The 18,883-nt window shown below is 36.5% G+C and overlaps 1 protein-coding gene across 5 annotated transcripts in view; it reads right to left on the reverse strand.

Moving 5' to 3' along the window:
- Positions 1 to 1,263: 1,263 nt before the first annotated feature.
- The window catches only part of GGNBP2 (gametogenetin binding protein 2), a 37,214-nt gene continuing 19,594 nt past the window's right edge, over positions 1,264 to 18,883 (reverse strand). For 2 of the 5 annotated variants that reach the window (XM_081029848.1, XM_081029849.1), the window contains exons 6-14: positions 14,747 to 14,860; positions 9,836 to 10,045; positions 8,568 to 8,742; positions 7,265 to 7,459; positions 5,085 to 5,232; positions 4,588 to 4,713; positions 4,357 to 4,505; positions 3,562 to 3,810; positions 1,264 to 2,511 (exon numbers count right to left, since the gene is read on the reverse strand). In XM_081029848.1, coding sequence (XP_080885974.1) covers positions 2,308 to 2,511; positions 3,562 to 3,810; positions 4,357 to 4,505; positions 4,588 to 4,713; positions 5,085 to 5,232; positions 7,265 to 7,459; positions 8,568 to 8,742; positions 9,836 to 10,045; positions 14,747 to 14,860 — 1,570 coding nt within the window. In that variant the 3' untranslated portion in view covers positions 1,264 to 2,307. Of the gene's footprint in view, positions 2,512 to 3,561; positions 3,811 to 4,356; positions 4,506 to 4,587; positions 4,714 to 5,084; positions 5,233 to 7,264; positions 7,460 to 8,567; positions 8,743 to 9,835; positions 10,046 to 14,746; positions 14,861 to 14,951; positions 15,078 to 18,883 lie in introns of all 5 variants that reach the window. The other 3 variants (XM_081029850.1, XM_081029851.1, XM_081029852.1) reach the window with 2 other exon arrangements.

The raw sequence follows: 18,883 nt of genomic DNA on the forward strand, positions 1-18,883 counted from the left end.
AGCAGGGAAACCAAGATTCAGCCGGAACTTGCTCCAGACCCGAGGAGGCACATACCCTTGCCTCTTGCTCAGTAGCCCTTTCCTGTTCCTGACCCTTAAGGCCAGAAAAGAAATTAAGGTTAAGGTGACTCCAACGCCCTACTAAATCAGCCAGTGGCTGATCGGAAGGATTCAGCTCAAAGACTGACTGCCTCAGCCTTCAACACTGGGTGACCTTGGGAGGGACTCTCAACCCTACTAACCAAGGAGAAGTGACGGTTAAAAATGAAAATATCCCCAACACGTGTCCTAGGGGACGGATTCTATCCCAGTGGCCTTTCTCCAAATGTCCCGGACCCTCCCACTCTCGTTGGGCAAATATATCACCATCTACACCAAAGATGAAAGCAACAGCTAACATTTATTGAGCATTTACTGTGTGAGGGCATTTTTAAGCACTTTAAATGTATTAATATGCACAACCCTATGAGATACCTATTAATACCTTTGCTTTATAAATGACTATACTAAGAAAGGAATGAAGCATGGTTTGGACCACAAGCAGTCTAGTCTCAGACCAGGGGATGTGTTCCTAATCTGCCTTCACTCCATTCTCCCTTTTGTCTCTTCGTTGGGTTGTTGGTTTTGCTCACTTTGCTCTCTCACCACTTAGGATGTATTTCATCAAAGCACTGAAAACTGCCTCATTTCTGCATTAATATAGCCATCCTTCCAAAGAAAAACCATCTCTGCATAACTACTGGAATCCCTTCACTGCAAGCAATGGAATAAGTTGTGAATGTAGCTAGCTTCTTTATTCAACAAGCACTCATATTTGGCCCCAAGGGCAAAGATTACAAATAAAACTAGCCCTTGCTTTTATGGATCTCAAGAGAAAACTTGACTGCACCAGTGGTGGAGAAGGGGTTGAGCCCAGAGCAAAGGACTCTAGGAGGCCCTTACTCATTTTTTAATGGATTCCAGGATGAAAGCAAACAAGGGTCAGAGAGGAATCATGACTCATTTTACCTCTGCCCCAATACAACACTTAGATTTGAAAAGACAACTTTTCTGATCAGGAGGGGGATCAAAGAAATGCCACCAACTACAAAAATCAAATCTCACTAAGCTTCTGCTGTTGCCCACTTGAAATCTGATTAGAAATCTGATGAAGGGATAGAGAAAGCCCATGAAACCCACTCCATCCCCACTGCACAGAAGTACTGAATGCCCCTCGGTCTGCCTGCTGCCCACCAAGTGTTATCAACATGCAGACACAAAGCTCTAAGCACGTGTGTTTATTGAACTATTGACCCAACCTTGTAAATGGCAGCCAAAGGCTACTCATGGGGGAATCTCTCCTTCAGTAATTCAGAGAGCTTGTGAAAGAAGTAAACTAATGCCATAGTGACTTTGTTGAAAACCAGATAAGGAACATGCACTTGCACAGTCCGCAATGTGGTTAGCTCTCAGTGCAGCTTTCCGATTCCAATTCTACCCACTGAGTAATTACTTATCAGGCAACCCTTGCTTGAAATTCTGCCAAGTTTTGTTTTCATTCTTCTAGTTCAATATCAACCTCTGAATTTAATGTGCTTTGTGTTATGTATCAGGGAACTTTCAATAATAGCAACTAAAAGTCTCATGAAAAAGATGCTAGCCAGTATTTAAAGGTATCACAGCAATTTTATTCTATCAAAACAAAAGAGTGAAAACTGCTTTTCTTGATTGTCAATTCTGATCAAGGTTAAGAATTTTGTCTTCAACGATCTATATCTCTATCCTCATTTGCTCTTCATTCTAACATCAACACTAGCCAAGTATCAAGTCCACAAGTGGCAAATATTAAAATACTGCCACACATTAAGTAGAAACATGTACACCGAATTTTTCTATGCGTATTAATAAATATTCTTTATTTTAAATTTTGCACATTGCGCTTTAACATTACATCCAAACATTTTGCAAGTGGATGTCTACTTTGTAAAACCATATATTCAGCTCATTGTCATTTCTGTACAGAAGTATAAGTACAACATTACTTTTTGCCACTAAGTTGCTTTAGTAAGTCTCACAGGAAGAGAAACATTTAATGAAAAGAGATGGCTTAAATCATATGGCAGGCCTGCGCAGCCACGCAACTAAAGACACAAGCCTGAAGAAAGAACAAACTAATGAGGTTACCTCCACCGTCTCCCAAAACAAGAATGAATCACATTGATTTAAGATAAAATTTTGCTGTAAGTCACTAAATTAAGAGTTTTTTGAAAGAGAAGGCGCAGTAGTCATCTTGAGTGTTTCATTGAAAGACAGAGCTATTTTATTTATTTAATTTGCTCCAGCCGTTGTCAACCAACCACTACAAATGGGCCTCTTGTGATCATTTAAGCGGCAGTATTTATTAAATTTTTCCTTCAGATGCTGTCGGTATTGTTCTCTATTGCTGTAGAAAGACTGGTTATTAGCCATAAATGACTGTATTTCATCTTGTGAGATAAAGATTTCCTCATCTGAAGTACATTCAGACTCATCCTGCAAATTAAAACAATAGTTAAGACTATGACTTAAATTAAGAATGGAAAATGCTATGCTGACGGAGGACAGCTAAAAATTAAAGTAATCTAGCTTTTTGTTTCAATTCAGTCACATAAAGCCTTTACTTGGAATGTTTGCAGAATAAGCATTTCATCTGTCTTAGAAAGTACCAAGAATAAAATCTAACTCAACTTAGTTTGAAACTCTAAATCTGTAATTTGTCCTAGAAGACTGAACCTCGCTGAGTACCAACATACCTTTTGCCTTAAAAAATGACTAATTAGAGATGGTTACTAGTTACCAAATTTTAAATAACCGGACTTATCTCTAGCTAGTCCCATGTTGAAACTTTTATCTCTACAAATTAAAATGTAACATCTTCTTAACTTTTGAAATGAGTTACACAGCAACATCATTAAACTTTATAACCATATAAAAAAGAAAAAACTAGTATTCTAAAGGATTTGGTTCCATCAGGATCCTAATTACTATAGAAAAGACACCATCCTTCTTTTCACCTCTTCCAAGACCCACACAAACTGCACTGGGTCACTCAGAATCAGGTAAAACTTCAAATATCAAGAATTGCAATCAATCATAAAAGGTTTTCCAAGTTCAATTATGCTTTTACCCTATATAACACCTACAAGAAGTAACGTAGAAAGTGGGCTCCAGTTCAGATTCTATATTATTTCCTGGTCTGGAAGGGTGGCTACTATAAATTGCTACTATAAAAGGCAGTTTGCTTACAATAACCCTCCTCTCCAAAGAGGCAGACTCCTGGACATAATGCTAACTCTATCCCCCTCCCCCAACTAGTCTCTATCTTCAGACAGAGGAGGACAAGGAAATGTGCTCCAGAGCAGTTGCAAAATCCCCTAGTGGAAGAACAGAACTGAAGTCACCAAAAAAATAAGGAAATACTGCCCTTAGTTTCTTAAAAGCTTTCCCGCACTCCCAATTTTAAAACCTCAAAATTACTGTCCCCTCCCCTATCTACCCCATGAGCAATCAGTTATTCACAATAAGACATCATGGTTTACTTACAAGGAGTTCAACTAAGCTCTTGGCACCTTTTCCAGAATCAGGACCAAATGATGTTTCTGTAGGTTCTGCAAACTGTGGTACATTTTTCCTATGCTCAAACCAAGGCAGTGGCTGCCCACCCTTCTCAGAGCTGAAGCAGCTTTCAGGATGTGTGTCTTTGGTCTTGTCACGGTGAAACACTGTGTGCACGGTATTTCCTGAGGTCTCTCGATTACCTGGATCTGTAATACAGCTTCCAAGCTTTTGGATCTGAAACCACAGCAAAGAATTTCCCAGATAAGAAGGCAGGAAATAATAGCAAGTATTCTTTAAAGAACAAAGTATGCCCTGACAGTTGTCTTAAATTTTTTAAAAGAATACTAAATAAAAGCAGCAGCTGAAATTCACTAGACACTTACTACATACCAGACACTATGCTAACCCATCAATATAATCTCATTTTATCTTCACAGAAGCTAATCTGATAGGGACCTTTATCTCCATTTTACAGATGGGAAAACTAAGATCAAGCAAACTGCTCAAGACTACATAGTTAATACATTAAAAAATATTATGAAAAGAACGAGTTAGATTCATGACTCTCATGGATTGTTAAGACAAATGACCACACCAGACAGACAGAGACAGACACACACACATACAATGAGCAACCAATGGAACTGTATAAGTTACTCATTCTAAAAGAAAAAAGAAAAAAATCCTAGCCACTGAGATGCACACTTAACCACACCACGGAAAATAGGTTGTTCTCCCCTCAATAGCAAAGGCTTAAGAATTGCAAGCTATGACACTTACATGTTCATCACATTTCAACATCTTGCTTTTCTTTTTCTTCTTTTTATTTTTTCCTTTGGTGGTGTTCTCTTCGGAATTTGCCCAACATTCAACACAACTATCACCATCATCCTCTTTGTCTTCACAGTGATGAACACAGGAGTCATCGCCTGCAGAAATCAATTGTCTCTGATTTATGTGCTTACATCAGCCATGTAGCAGAAATAACTAGGAATCTTAAGCTGAACCTACCATGTTCGTCATGATTACAAATGCCTTCAGTGCAGGCAACATCTGAACCCTCTCGAGAACCTGTTTCACTCCCTTCCATGCTAGATGAATATCCACAGTCACTACCATTACAGTGTGGAGATAAGCCTGAGAATAAAGTAAGTGACAATTAACATACCAATAAATATATTAAAACAAAGAGAGAACCAACTGAGGACCACAAGAAAATTTCAAAATTGATGGCTTACTGAAAGTAGAAAGTAAATTAAATAATGAAAATATGATTAGGGATTTACAGTTTTTTGTTTCTTATCAAATACTAACAATTCAAACACCAATAACTCAAACACCATAAAGAAAAAGAAAATATTAAGTGTCTGACTAAATTATATGATATTCTTGGGTCTATAAAGCAATTCCTAAATTCTAAGTTACACCGTCTCTCAAAGCTCATACATTTAAAGAAAGAAAAAATTAACTGAAGAGTTACTTTGTAAAAAGAAACTGTTTTCACTTACCTTTCTTTATTTTAGGGGACCCCAAAAGATTGCTGCTGCTAGGACAGGTACAGGATGTATTTTCATTGGTAACAATTACTTCTACACAACTATTACCATCTTCAGTGCTGCCACAGGCTTTGCAGCTGTTTTCTATGAAGTCTGTTTCCTGTAGGGATCAATATTAAGAGATGGTTTTAAAAGTTTTACCTCCATAATGGCTATACCTTAATTTCCTTAACATTAACCAATTAGATAGGAATTATGAGATTAACAAAAAAAAACCATTCTCATGAAAAATTATTAATTCACTTCAAGACCACGAACTAACGAGAGCAAGTTAAGAGTTAATGGTATCAGGTAAATCTAGGATAGGTAAATCTAGGATTCTCAAAGCGTGGTCCGCTGGCCCTAGGGGTTCCCTAGGTCAACTATTTTCATCATAGTACTACGATGTGATTTGCCTTTTTCACTTTGACACTTACACTGACCATACAAAAGCTAATGGAGGAAAGAGTTCCCAGTGCTTTAGCACAAATCAAGGCAGTGGCAACCAAAGTGCACTAATAGTCACTATGTTCTTTATTTGTGAAGCACTCTCAGAAAATAGATAATTGATAGATAGATAGAATTTCACTTAGGTCTTTGAAGCATAAAAACATTAATTTTATTAAGTATCAACCCATAAGCAGATGTCTTTTTAATATTCTATGTGACAAATGGGCAGCATGCTTAAAGCACTTTTGCTGCACACCAAAGTACAATGATTGTCTCAAGGAAGAGTAACTGTGCAACTGTTTGAGTTGCAGGCTGATCTAGCTGTTTTTTTCCTAGAACGTTAATTTCACTTTAAAGAAAGAATAAGAGGCAAACTATGGCTATCCACACTTGGATATTTAAAAGACACTTGCTGAAAAATGAAGTAAAGGAAAACAATGGACAGTATTTGTTGTCAATGATATTCAAACTTTCAAATTAAAATCAGAATTTTGAAAACTTGCATATGTAAGCACAATGAGCTTAGCTTGAAACTTCCCAATACTTAAAGACCCTTCTAATGAGATCAGTAGTGGATTTTACGTGATTATCTAATATGATATAATGAAATGTCAGAATCTGGGAAGACACTCAGTGAACCAGTATCTTTCAAATAACCAAATTGTGTTACAAAATCATGCATGAGTAGAACATCTATTTAAAGTGCAAGACAGACCAATGGATTTTAATTTAACAGTATGAAAAGGTCATTGACAAAGTGTCAGGTTCCACACTGCAACTGATCTTTAAGAACTACCATTTGTTGGGGCGGCTGGTTGGCTCAGTTGGTTAGAGCGCAGTGCTCATAACACCAACGTCACTGGTTCAATTCCCGCACGGGCCAGTGAGCTGTGCCCTCCACAACTAGATTGAAAACAATGACTTGACTTGGAGCTGATGGGTCCTAGAAAAACACACTGTTCCCCAATAAGAAAGAACTACCATTTGTTGAGTTGTACTGCCCAAGAAGAATATCCACAACTATCTGAAAAGGTTTATATTAAAATACTCCTCTCTTTTTCTACCATAAATATCTCTGTGACTTTCTTCATGTTTCAACCAAGTAACTTTAGGAAACAGACTGAATGCAGAAGCAGATATAAGAATCCACCTGATTTCTTTTAAGACAAATATTAAAAAGATTTGCTGAAGTATGAAATAACGCCACCCTTTCTCTCACCTTTTCTTCTGAAAATAGTTATTTTTCAAAAAACGTTATTCATGTTAACATGTAATGAGGTTATTATTTTTAAAAGAATTAATCATTTTAAATTTCTCCATTTTAATTTCTAACACAGTTTAAGTGTTGATAAGTATAATCCACATAAACAAGAGCTCATTGGGCACCTTACTTTTTTTAAGAGTGCACAGAGGTCCTGAGACCAAACAGTTGAGAACTGCACTAGGCCACGCATGGAGTTCACTTTCCATATTTGGACTTTGAACTAACAACATACTAAGGTCAGGGAAAAGATAAGTATCCAATGTTGTCTTTATAAAACATACACATGACACAAAAAAGTTTGGCTTATACAGATTATAGTAGGAAAAAAGCCAATATACAAGCTGCAGGAGCTCGCATTCTGGAAAAAGCATGGTAAAAATGCCAAAGTTTAGCAAAAAGCAATACTATATATTCATGAGTCAATTTTAAAGACTATTACCTTCTCTTGGCTTACTTCCTTTTCATCTGCTGTCTGTAAGGGAGTAGGAATATCACATACACATTTATTTTTTCGTCTGTTCTTCCGTTTTTGGCGTTTCTTTTCTTGCTTGAGTTCTCTTACTCGTTCCTCCTCTGAAAATTCTTCACAAAGTTGTTCCAATCGGCTAATACCTTGCACTTTTTCCACAGTCATCTATCACAAAAACAAAGTTGAGAGTGAATATCGGTCAAAACTTTACTTTCTATGAAAATTCTCATTTGTTAATTTCAAATAATACCACACCCACAGAAACTGATATTTCATGCTGTAATTTTGCCACGCAGTCCCCACAAAGGATCTCAAATTTTAATGCCTTAATTGATGACAGAGTCTTCAAATCTACTCAGGAAGTAAATATACAACTAATCCCTTTGGGAAAGGTAGACTTATACACACTCCTACTCCAAACCAGCAATATTCTAATTTCTAATTTCAGAATTTTAACACAGCCAAGTAAACATTCATTCATTTCTTCACACAATGAGAAGATTTTAACCTCATTAGGTGATCTAGTTTTTGAAGACACAAATATACAAAGAGAAAAGGAATAAGAAATCTGTTCAGAAAGAACTAGTACAAATGTATTCAGATTCCTCAGAACAGTGCTTAAAGTTCATGATGGGCTTCTGAAAAAAGGGTTTGTAGCTTTCATACCATTTTCAAAATGGAACGATGAACCAGTTAAAGAGTTACAATCATGCCCTGGGATACAACAAAACATTCCCTAGCTAACCAAAATTTTATATTCTATAGGGTATAACTGAGAAAACTGTTACCAAATCACAAGCACTAAACCCAATTAGCAGCATGATAAAGAGCCTTCGGTGTGCTTCTAAGAAGCAGTTCTTACGTCATGGCATTTCCAAAGAACTGACTTTACATCGCTGGACATCAGCGGGCAAACTGGGACTCATTACAGGTTTCTAATTTTGCCACTTATTTTGAAACTCCTTTTAACTTTTCATTAGTTGTTTCATAGCAGCATCTTGTTAAATAATCAACTTCAGTTTTCTACTCTAAGAAAGTCTAAAAAAAAACACCAAGGCTAGCAGAGTAACCCAACTAAAAAACCAAAACGAAAAATCCACCAACTTCTTCTGAATCCCAATTCCCCAGGCAACCCTCTCCAACCCTCCAGAAACCACGACATTGTACCCATAGGCTGCAGCCCTCTGAGGCAAGGGCAGACTGGTGGCTTACCTTAAGACTCAGTTCAATAGCCTAAGAAAGCGTGGGCACCAAAGCAACTGACTGTTCTTACCTCAAAACTCTTGCGTAAAGCGTCAACACCAAGATAGAAGAGCATCTGCCACGTCTGCTCTTCTGCTCGTAGCTTCTGCCAGATTCGATGCAGTCTCTCATAAAGATGGATTCCCAGGCATGTCAGAACTTCTTCTTGAGCTATATCTATTGTCTTAGCATGCCTTTCTCTTCGCCTGTAAAAAAGAATAAGTCACACATAATTTCTAATAATCTTAACCAAAACAGTAAAAGATGGATAACATTATCTGCAAGTTCAGGTTTTAAACACAATCTTCATACCTAATAACAACCTAGTAAGATGGTTATACATCTGAACTCAATTAATGTATAAATACATAAGCACACATGTATAACCAATGAGAAATACACATGCAGGATGAACTCAGCCCTAATACTGGTAAAAACAAGGTAATTCAGGAACTGGCCCTAAGAGATGGTTTTGTGGGCATAGAGAAGTCACATATAAGTGTCCAGCTCAGAGGCATGACAGTTCTTTCATTTTCCAATTATAGCAAACGCCTATTTATTTTTTGTTTTTTTGTTTGTTTTTTTTTGAGGGGGAATAGAGAAAGGCAATGCTAAAATGATTCAATCAGAGCAAAAGCCCTCTGGGCCAGTCTTTAGTAGAAGTGTTCATACATAGAACTTTAGTGATCAGTGATCTAAAAGAAGTCTTTGTGTTCTAAATGCCTAGCAGAACATAGGCACTTAAATGAGAGTTGGCCCACAAAACAGAGGGAAATGGGTTCAGTTTATTCTATGAACAACTTTTTCTGATTTTATTTTCACAACAAAACCAGAGATAAAATTTTAGATTCCTATGTAATTTCGTAATAATATACACAGTTCATGAATTACATTCAATAAAGTATTCTTAACCCCCTGCTGCTAAGGCATCACTTCCTATGCAAAAACCACCATTATGAACAAAATTTAAACATGGAAATGCATGGATGGAGGGGGGAAAAATCCCTTTTAATCATTTTCAAATGAAAATGACAATTTATAATAATGAACGCCAAAAAAAGCCTGCCTACTTCAAGCAACAAGGAGCAGAGAGGTCTGAACCAAACACCACAGAACACTTTCTCCCTATTTTTACGTAAGTCAACTAAGAAATGTGTATTTTAAAGAAAACAAAATCTTTACAGGCACACTTTAATTTATACATAAATCATAGGTACTGAGGCAGAAGGTGATGGAAATAAACTTTCAGTAATAAAATGAAGCAAAGCGCTAGATAGCCCGTTCTAGCAAATTACATACTCATACCCTCCTGCGAACTCTGGCTCAGCACGACCCAACAGATGCGCAATGAAGTCTGTTTCACAGCAAACGTGTATGTGTCGTTCATGTGGACAGCACCGCAAGCCTTCATAAAGTGCAGCACAGTATCCCTTCTCTTTGCTGCAATCAAGTTCACCAATAAGGATATTGTATGCTCGGAGGACTTTATTTTTGCAATCAGTGCAAAACCTGTTGAAAAGATCAAAATTAAGAACTGGCTGTGTAATTATTTCATGAGGCATATCACAGTGTGCTAGATGACACTCCCCTCCCCCTACAGCATTAAAACAAAGCCTCCATACACAATAAAAAACATACACAATGAAAAACATACACATGTAAGGTAAACACAAACTTAGGGATTACATGAGTATAGCTAGATCTCCATTTGCAAATGATTTTTAAACTAGAGAAGCACAGGTGCCTAAAAGAATGAAGCAAACACGTACTTGTTAGTTCATAAAATACATGCCAAGAAAATATTAGTTGCCAAGGTCGAGCATATCTCCACTTCAAAAGCTATTTTTACAGGTGAGAAATAAAACAACAGAGGCTACAAACCATTGATTTGTAGGATCCCTTTCCTTTAGCCTCTGAAAATAGTTGGCATTGTCAGCCAGTAAACCTGGATTCAAATTTTTACCACATTTTATGTTACCACTAGTTAAGCATGGGGTCGGGGGTGGGGGGGGCAACAAAGGGAGTGGGAAAGTAGTACATGTATTCTTAGCTTACTGATAGCTTCCAAAATGTCACATTCTTTCTTCCAAAAAAAAAAAGCATGTTTTTCAATACACAGTCATAACACAGACAACATATACATATAGGTGTGGTTTAAACTTAAGTGGCAAAAGTATAGAAGAGCATGAAAATTGTAGAGGATGACAAAATTTTAAGAAACCAAACATTATTCAACCAGAAAGAAAAAAAGAATAGAAGCCTGGTTTATTTTCGAATTCCTGGAACAAGGAAAAACTTGGTCTGGTGAAAAAGCCAGGCTTGTAACATTAATAACTGCTTCTCTCAGACGATCAGCTATGTTAGAACGAGGAAATTTTTATCTCTTTGATTTAAATTCATCTCCCTAGGTGAGCTCATCTTTGCCCATGTTTTCAGCCAACATGTCTCTCGACTCTACAGCCTTTGCCTAAGGGCCAGACCCATACTGAAAAATGGGGGCCATCACAGGTCCACGAGGCAGCAAGTTAAACTCACTGTCCAAAACAAAGGGCAACACTGTTCCTTGCCTGTGTTCCCCTCCATCCATGTTTAAGAACACCACCATTCACACAGTTACCCAGGATGGAAACCTCAGTTAATTCGAACTCCTTAGGTCCCCTACTTAGGGCAGAGCCCACTGGTATCAATTCTTTCTTACATCTCTTGTAGATCCTTTCTTTTCAATTCTCTCTGTTCTGTTTTAAATTGCTTAGACAGTTTTTTTAAAAGCTTCTTAATTGGCTTCCTTGCTCCCACTCTTCCTAGCTTTAATGCATCTCTCATACCAAAATAAATTGTTTTAAACAAATCTGATTATCTCACTCTCAGCTTAAAAACCTTCCTCACCGTCTACACATAAAGTTGAAACTCCTTAAGGCCTTCAGTGACTTACTCTCTTACCTACCTACTATCGCCAGCCTTATTTCCCAAGACGTATTAGTTTGATACACTCATCTTTCTGCCCCAATAGCAGATAACTGTTTTTCTTGAAATTAATATGTTAAGAGATTCTCAGTCCATTTGGTAAACAGAGGCGATAATGTTAACAATTGAAATAATTGTTCCACTAATGCTTCAAAAGTACATGCAGAAATATACAAAAATTAACTCAAAATGGGTTAAAGACCTAAACAGTAAGAAATGAAACTGTAAAACTCCTGGGGAAAAAACATAGAGGAAAAATTTCATTGAAAGAGGTGATAATTTCTTAGATATGACCTCAAAAACACAGGGAACAGAAGCAAAAATAGACAAACCAGATATTAAACTTAAAAACTTCTGTGTAGCAAACAACACAGTGAAAGACAACCAACGGAATATTTGCAAACCATATAATGGATGAGGAGTTAATATCCAGAATACATAAAGAACTCCTACCACTCAGTAACAACAACAAAAATCCAATTGAAAAATGGGCAAAGAATGTGAGTAGACATCTCTCCAAAGTCTAACAAAAGGCTAACAAGCATATGAACAAAGATACTCAATACCACTAATCATCAGGCAACTGCAAATCAAAACCATGCAATGTCACCTCATACTCATTAGTATAGACACTGGCAAAAAAATTAGCAAATAAAAAGTGTTGGCAAAGAATGCAGAGAAATTAAAACCCTTGTGCACTGTTGGGATTGTAAAATGGTGCTGCCAGTATGGCATTTCCTCAAAAAATTAAAAATAGAACTAACATATGGATCGAGCAATCCCACTTCTGGTTGTATATCCAAAAGAACTGAAGACAGGCTCTCAAAGAGGTATTTGCACATTCATGTTCATTGCAGCATTTTTCACAGTAGTCAAGATGTGGAAGCAACGTAAATGTCCATTGACAAGTGAATGTGGTACATACACATAATGGAATATTAATCAGTCTTAAGAAACAAGGAAATTCTGTCACATACTACAACATGGATAAACTTTGGGGACATTACATTAATGGAAATAAGCCAATCACAAAAAGGCAAATACTGCACAATTCCACCTATGTGAGCTATCTACAGTAATGGAACTCAAAAAACTAGAAAATAGAACGGTAGTTGCCAGAGAATGGGGGACAAGGGTAAAAGGGGAGTTGTTGTTCAATAGGTGGAGTTTTAGTCATGCAAGATGAAAAAATTCCAGCAATCTGTTTCATAACGATTTACATATAGTTAACACTACTGTAATGTACATTTAAAAACTGTTGAGGATAAATTTATAGTATATGGGGGGTTTTTTTAACAATAATTTTTTTTAAAAGTCTTTCCCTTGGGAGGAGAAATGGACATGGACACAGAAATAACAACTACTTCCACATTTTCAAGTTATAAATAGTTACGTTTATATTTTCTGGTAAATCAATGTTTAAATGTCGTACAGTACCAATAATAAAACTCAAAATATTTTCCCCATATTTTACTGCTTTAAATCCTCAGACTAATTTAACTGTATATAATTATAAGTAACATAAATATAAGTAAACAGCAATTTTTAAATATATGAAAGCTGTTAAGAATGAAAGCAATTTTTCCTGTTTTCAAAAGTAACCTTGCACATAAATTTAAAAAATATTTTTATAAGGCAAAGATTTCAGTTTCCCAAGACCTCATTACTAATATAGTAATGAAATACCATAATACTTAACTGGCTAGTGTTGGCAAGTTTTTATTATAAAGTGCTCAGAAAACTCCACTAACTAAAGTAAGAAGTGCCAAAAAGGTACATTATTTAGACATTTAGAAATCATTTTCAATGGACTATACCTCAAAAACTCAAACTGTACCTAAAACAAGAATAACAAGGATTTATAAATCTGGCATGTAAACATTCACTAATGTTGTTTATACTATGTGCCGCCGGATACTGTTCTAAGTAAGCCATGCTATGTATCATCAATCCCCACAACAAATTAATCCTATAATAAGTCCTATAAGATCAGTACTATCATTTTTGTCTTAAAAAAAGTTGAGGCACAGAAAAGTAACATATACAAAGTTATAATCAGTAGAATCTAGATTTAATGCAATCTCTTACTCTTAATTGTACTTCTCCCCACCCTAAAGATATTTATAAAGTAGATTCCACCTTCTTATAAATAATATAAAATATTGCCCCCAAAACACAGAAAATACCTACAACCGTTATAGAAAACTCCAAAACATCAGCTCTGGGAACTAGTAATTTATCACTCAAAACTGCTATCTTTTGGATGGACCAATTCTGTGGAATGTAAGGATCAATTCATACTGAAAGAGGATCCATAGTGGATTCTTTCTCTATGTACCTTTACATATGTATCACATCTATATAATCCCCCTCCAAAACTCCAAATAATTGATATAATCTTGAGTATCATCAACCAAAAAAGCAAATTAACAAAGTTCATAATTGAAAAAAGAAAAACACCTAATAAACTTAGTATGCAGGTTAAGTCATTAATTCATTGCCATACAAACACCAATCTTAATGCCAGTTTTTATCATTCACGTTTTCTGGAAGTATCCCCAAAGTAATTGTGTATATTTGTCCCAAGGTCAAAGAACACATAACCACAAACCCAACATGTGACAAATTTATATTGAAACAATACAACTCCCCCCAAGAACGCCACCTCTAGATGGTTCCCTTACCAGTTTCCTTTCCTACTGCACTCTCCCTCCCTACGAATTTCCAAATGTTAATGACAATTAGAAAATTCCTTTGTAAAGTAGTATTCTAAAAAGAAAAATCTGAAGTTACTTTTATAGCACATGAAGCACACCAATTCCAACACTATTTTTAGGTCTTGACAAATAATTACAGAAGAAATAATTCAAAATATTACTAAATGAAAGCTACTAATTTAACTTTAATTTTGAAAATGACATCATGAAATGCTTCTATCACAAAAACAAGGAGTACTAGAGTTTCCAAAGTGATTAAGTACACTTTACTTGATTCCATCATTCTGTGTTTCTGGAAAGGCTGCCCTGGAACCAACAGGTAAAGATTACAAAAAGAGGAGATGCTGGCTCAACACAAGAAGGCTAATACTGAGTGGTCCCATAAGGGAACTGCCTGCCCTAACAATAAGCTCCACCCAGTGCCAGGTATTAATGGAAAGGCCGGAGTACTATTATACGAAGGAGGTCAGTCTGGATGACAGATGGCTAAAGCACCTTTCAACTACACCATGATGAGCTTTACACTTACCTGTGTTTTCGCAGATAGGTTTCTAGTGTTTCTAAAAGACAACTAGAGTCAATTAAAACTACTTCATCCCTGCATTCTTGGGACATTAGTTCCCACACGTCCATCCAACAACCTCTGCAGAAGGAAACAAATATTAGTGAGAAGGAGAAATACAGAAGGGTAAAAACATTGAAAAAAGCAGAGGAAAAGGATTGCTTGATTTTACCTGGCTGTTCCCTGGAAAGGTCCATAATGGAAAATGATCCTACACTTGCTGTCCTTCCTGTGGTCTTCACTACTTCTCTTATCTGTACTTAACTTCTCTGAACTGACACTGCTACTGCTCCCTTCACTGTAGTACAGTATAGCACAAAGCTTAGTGACACTGAGATAATCTGAAGAAATAATTTCTATAGTCTCTATTAAGATCATGAACTCTTTAATACATTAAGATATTAGTAGGATAAGTTTGCAAATTTATATCTATAATTACACATGCGTTTTAACCGTATTAAAATGTTATTTAAACATGTACTCATATCTTTATATAAAAACTTCTGCTCAACTATTAAGTTTACCTGATATAATTTAACATTTAGATTTATCAAGATAGCAACTAGTTAATGTACTAAGCATTTTATGAGCAAATCTACTTAGAATGTTTTAAAGTCAAAAGGGCTGCGTAAAATTATATTTCCACCTATAAACATGGATCAATATTCCACAAGTTGAAAATTAACACGTTTTGATCTCCTCAATGTGATTTTATAGCTAGTCCATGACAACAAAACTCTTATCTACCTTCCCATTTACAAGTAACTGAGAGAGCCACAGATTAACTAATTATAAGTAAATTTTTATATTTACTAAAAATAGCAACTAAGATGAACATTTTACACAGCCTAAGCAATAGGTACTATACAAATAATTTTTTAAAAACTTCCCAGACTTTCCCTCCCCCACAGATTTCAATGTGGTGCTGGTCATGCCTTTTGCTTTGTTACAGATGTGCATTCCAAGAGCAGTGTGTGTCTACATTCCATTCAGTGATAGTCTTCTTGATCTTTCATGATTCTGAACAACTGTCTTGCCTGTTCTCCTGTAGGTCACACTACAATTCTAGAAACTCATTACCTTAGTTGCTAGAGGTGGAGAAACCTCTGAATCTTGACTTACTCTATATAGCTAAATAGGTGTTTCTCACCCCCTGTCCACCGTATAAGGTCACGAGTACAATTCAGCGCCCTACTCCCCCTCAGAAGTGCTCACACCACAGTTAAGTGCTCCTTATTTTTGAAACAAAAGCTCAACTCCTGCTCTGCCTTCCATGTTACATCCCTCCATTCTCAGCTTCCATGTTTCCTCTTGTTCTAAATATGCTTCACACCTGAAATTAATTTAAAAAAATATGCTTGAGTGATCCATAACCTCCTAAAGCTGAATAACTCTCAATCTCCTAAAGCTGAGAAAGTCTCAAATTCAAGTTCTCATAGTTGAGGAAAAGTTCATGAAATCAGATCTGGGGAATGATCGTTCTATCATCAGGATATGAAAGTGTTATTCTAAAAACAGCTTTTATAAAGACTTCTACAGCTCAAATCAAAATTTTATCCATAATCTCTCTAGACCGATGTCTTTATATCACATTCAAGATGAAGCTTTCTGAAAAAGAAGTCTTACCACTTGTTTTACTTTCTCATACTTTGCACTCACAGCTTAATCCATTACAGCCTTACACTACATTCACTTTTCTACCCATTCTGATCTGGATTCAGCTTGCACTCAACCATGCCGGCTCAAGATCACCAATGATCTGTGTTGCTAAAGCCAATGGACACTTTTAGGTCCTTGATGACTCAGCAGCACTCAACACAGATAACCAGACCCTCCTGAAACACTCTTTTCCCTTGGCTTCCTTCTACCTGTCTGGCTGCTCTTTCTCAGGTTTCTTTACCACCTTCTTCTTTTCTACCATTACAATGAATTCCTCATCATTCTTCTCTCCTACTCTACTCTTTCTCTTGGTGATCTTATCATTCTCAGGTAATTGTCAATCATCAGCTACAGGCCTGTAACTCTGGCCTAGACCTTTCTTTTGGATCTCAAACTTATTCCCAGACAAAAACCTGGCTTTATTTGCCTGGATATGAGAATACTCTCAGGAAGGCTGAGCTGGATTAATGTAATTGATTAGACTGAAACCTAATCAATTATATTATACTTTCCCTGGAGAAAGTCTAAACAGAAAAATGAGGGAACAGTGAAAATATATAAAATGGAGAATCACAGTAGAATACGCTGGCAGTGACCATCCCAAGTGGAGGAAAGGAGTCTTGGCTAAGCAGCCTGTATTTCCTGGCCTGCTCTCCACATGGCATGTGGAGATTACTGAAACTACCTTCGGAGACATTCCTTAAGATCAACTAACTCCATTCATACTGTTCCATAACTCATCAAACCACCTGCTAAAACATCTGCCATCCCATGTGGTGGAGCTGCTGTTGAAGGGGGATGTGTGAAGTCTGTGGAGGTTTGTTTTTTGTTTTTAAGCTGAAAGATAGGGAAACATAGCTGCATGTCAATTTAACGAAAGTAGGTAACTGATGACCCAAAGTCATTGAGAACATGAGAGACGAGAGAATCGAGAGCAAAAGTGGAAAGACTGGTCTTGGAAGGAAAGTGGCAAGGAGCACAGTTGTAGACGATGTTGGAGTATCTGTTGCTTTTGAGTTCCTCAGAGAAGAACATGCAGAACAAAACCCAGAAGGCAGGCTTCTTATGGTATCACACTACCAGGCTCTCGCCAATAGGTCGTTCGGGAAAGGCTGTGGTCTAATGAGAAAACCCAATTGAATCTGTATTCAAAGTCAGGAATTCTCTCAAGATTTGTACATCAGGTTTGTGAAAAATTATCCTTAGATAAGCACTTCAGGTCGTGCACAGCTTTACTGGTTCAGAGCACTCTCACATTCAGATATGAAATGTGCGGTTCTCGTTTGGCTCCTGATTATAACAAATAATGTAAAAAGACACTTTTTTGAGACAGTTGGGGAAATCTGAATAGGAACTGGGTATTAAGATTATTATAGTTAATTTTGTAAGGTGTTAAAATGGCACTGTCGTTATGAAAGAAAATGTCCATATATTTAGAGATATGTGTGGAAACATGTAGGAGTAAAACAACATACCTGAATCTTGCTATAAAATGTTACAGCAAAGAAAAAGGTGGATAAACTAAAGAAATATGGCAAATCTTGATAACTACTACTGAACCTGTGTGAAGGTATAAGGGTGAAGGGGGATCCTTGTATAGTCCTTCTATTTTTCTACGTGTTTGCCAGTTTTCATCATAAAGTTAAAAAATATTTTTGTTCCTGACTATAGAAAACATAAGAACAGCCTTGTTAATAGATTATTAACTGATGACCACTTGGTCATCAGGACTTTTTATCAGGGAGGAACATGTCTATACAACAATGGTGTCAACTCTATTAATGAGACATTCAAAACTAACTTTTAAAATTAATTCAGAAATATAGTTTTACATCATCCCTTTCACTCCAAAACAAAAGTTTCTTCTTAGAAACCCCTTTCAAGTTCATGGTTTCTCCTTACCACCCACAACCCCAAACAATTTTGTAGAGGGCAACTGTGACATCGTGCTGGGAGATGGGGGCCACAGCAGCCTTGGGCATTGTAGAAACGGAACCAAGAAAACTGCACATTAGTTACATAAACACTGCGATAACTGGTTCAAGCCTTTTCCTAATCTTTGATAAGTTATTAGGGGGACCTAGAGAAAGAAAGACAAGAAAAACAATTTATATATTACCGTGTTTCCCCAAAAAATAAGACCTAGCCAGACCATGAGCTCTAATGCATCTTTTGGAGCAAAAATTAATATAAGACCCAGTCTTATTTTACTATAAGACCAAGTCTAACAGAATATGATATGATATATAATACGATATATCAGGCATAATATAATAAATACAGTAAATGTGATGTAATATAATATAATATTAATATAATACCAGGTCTTGTGTTAATTTTTGCTCTGAAAGACGCATTACAGCTGATGGGCCGGCGAGGTCTTATTTTCGGGGAAACACGGTATGACTGTTATATACATCCAAGAATGATATAACTAGTTTGAAA

This window comes from Rhinolophus hipposideros (assembly GCF_964194185.1).
Source record: "Rhinolophus hipposideros genome assembly, chromosome: 20".
Lineage (NCBI taxonomy): Eukaryota > Metazoa > Chordata > Mammalia > Chiroptera > Rhinolophidae > Rhinolophus > Rhinolophus hipposideros.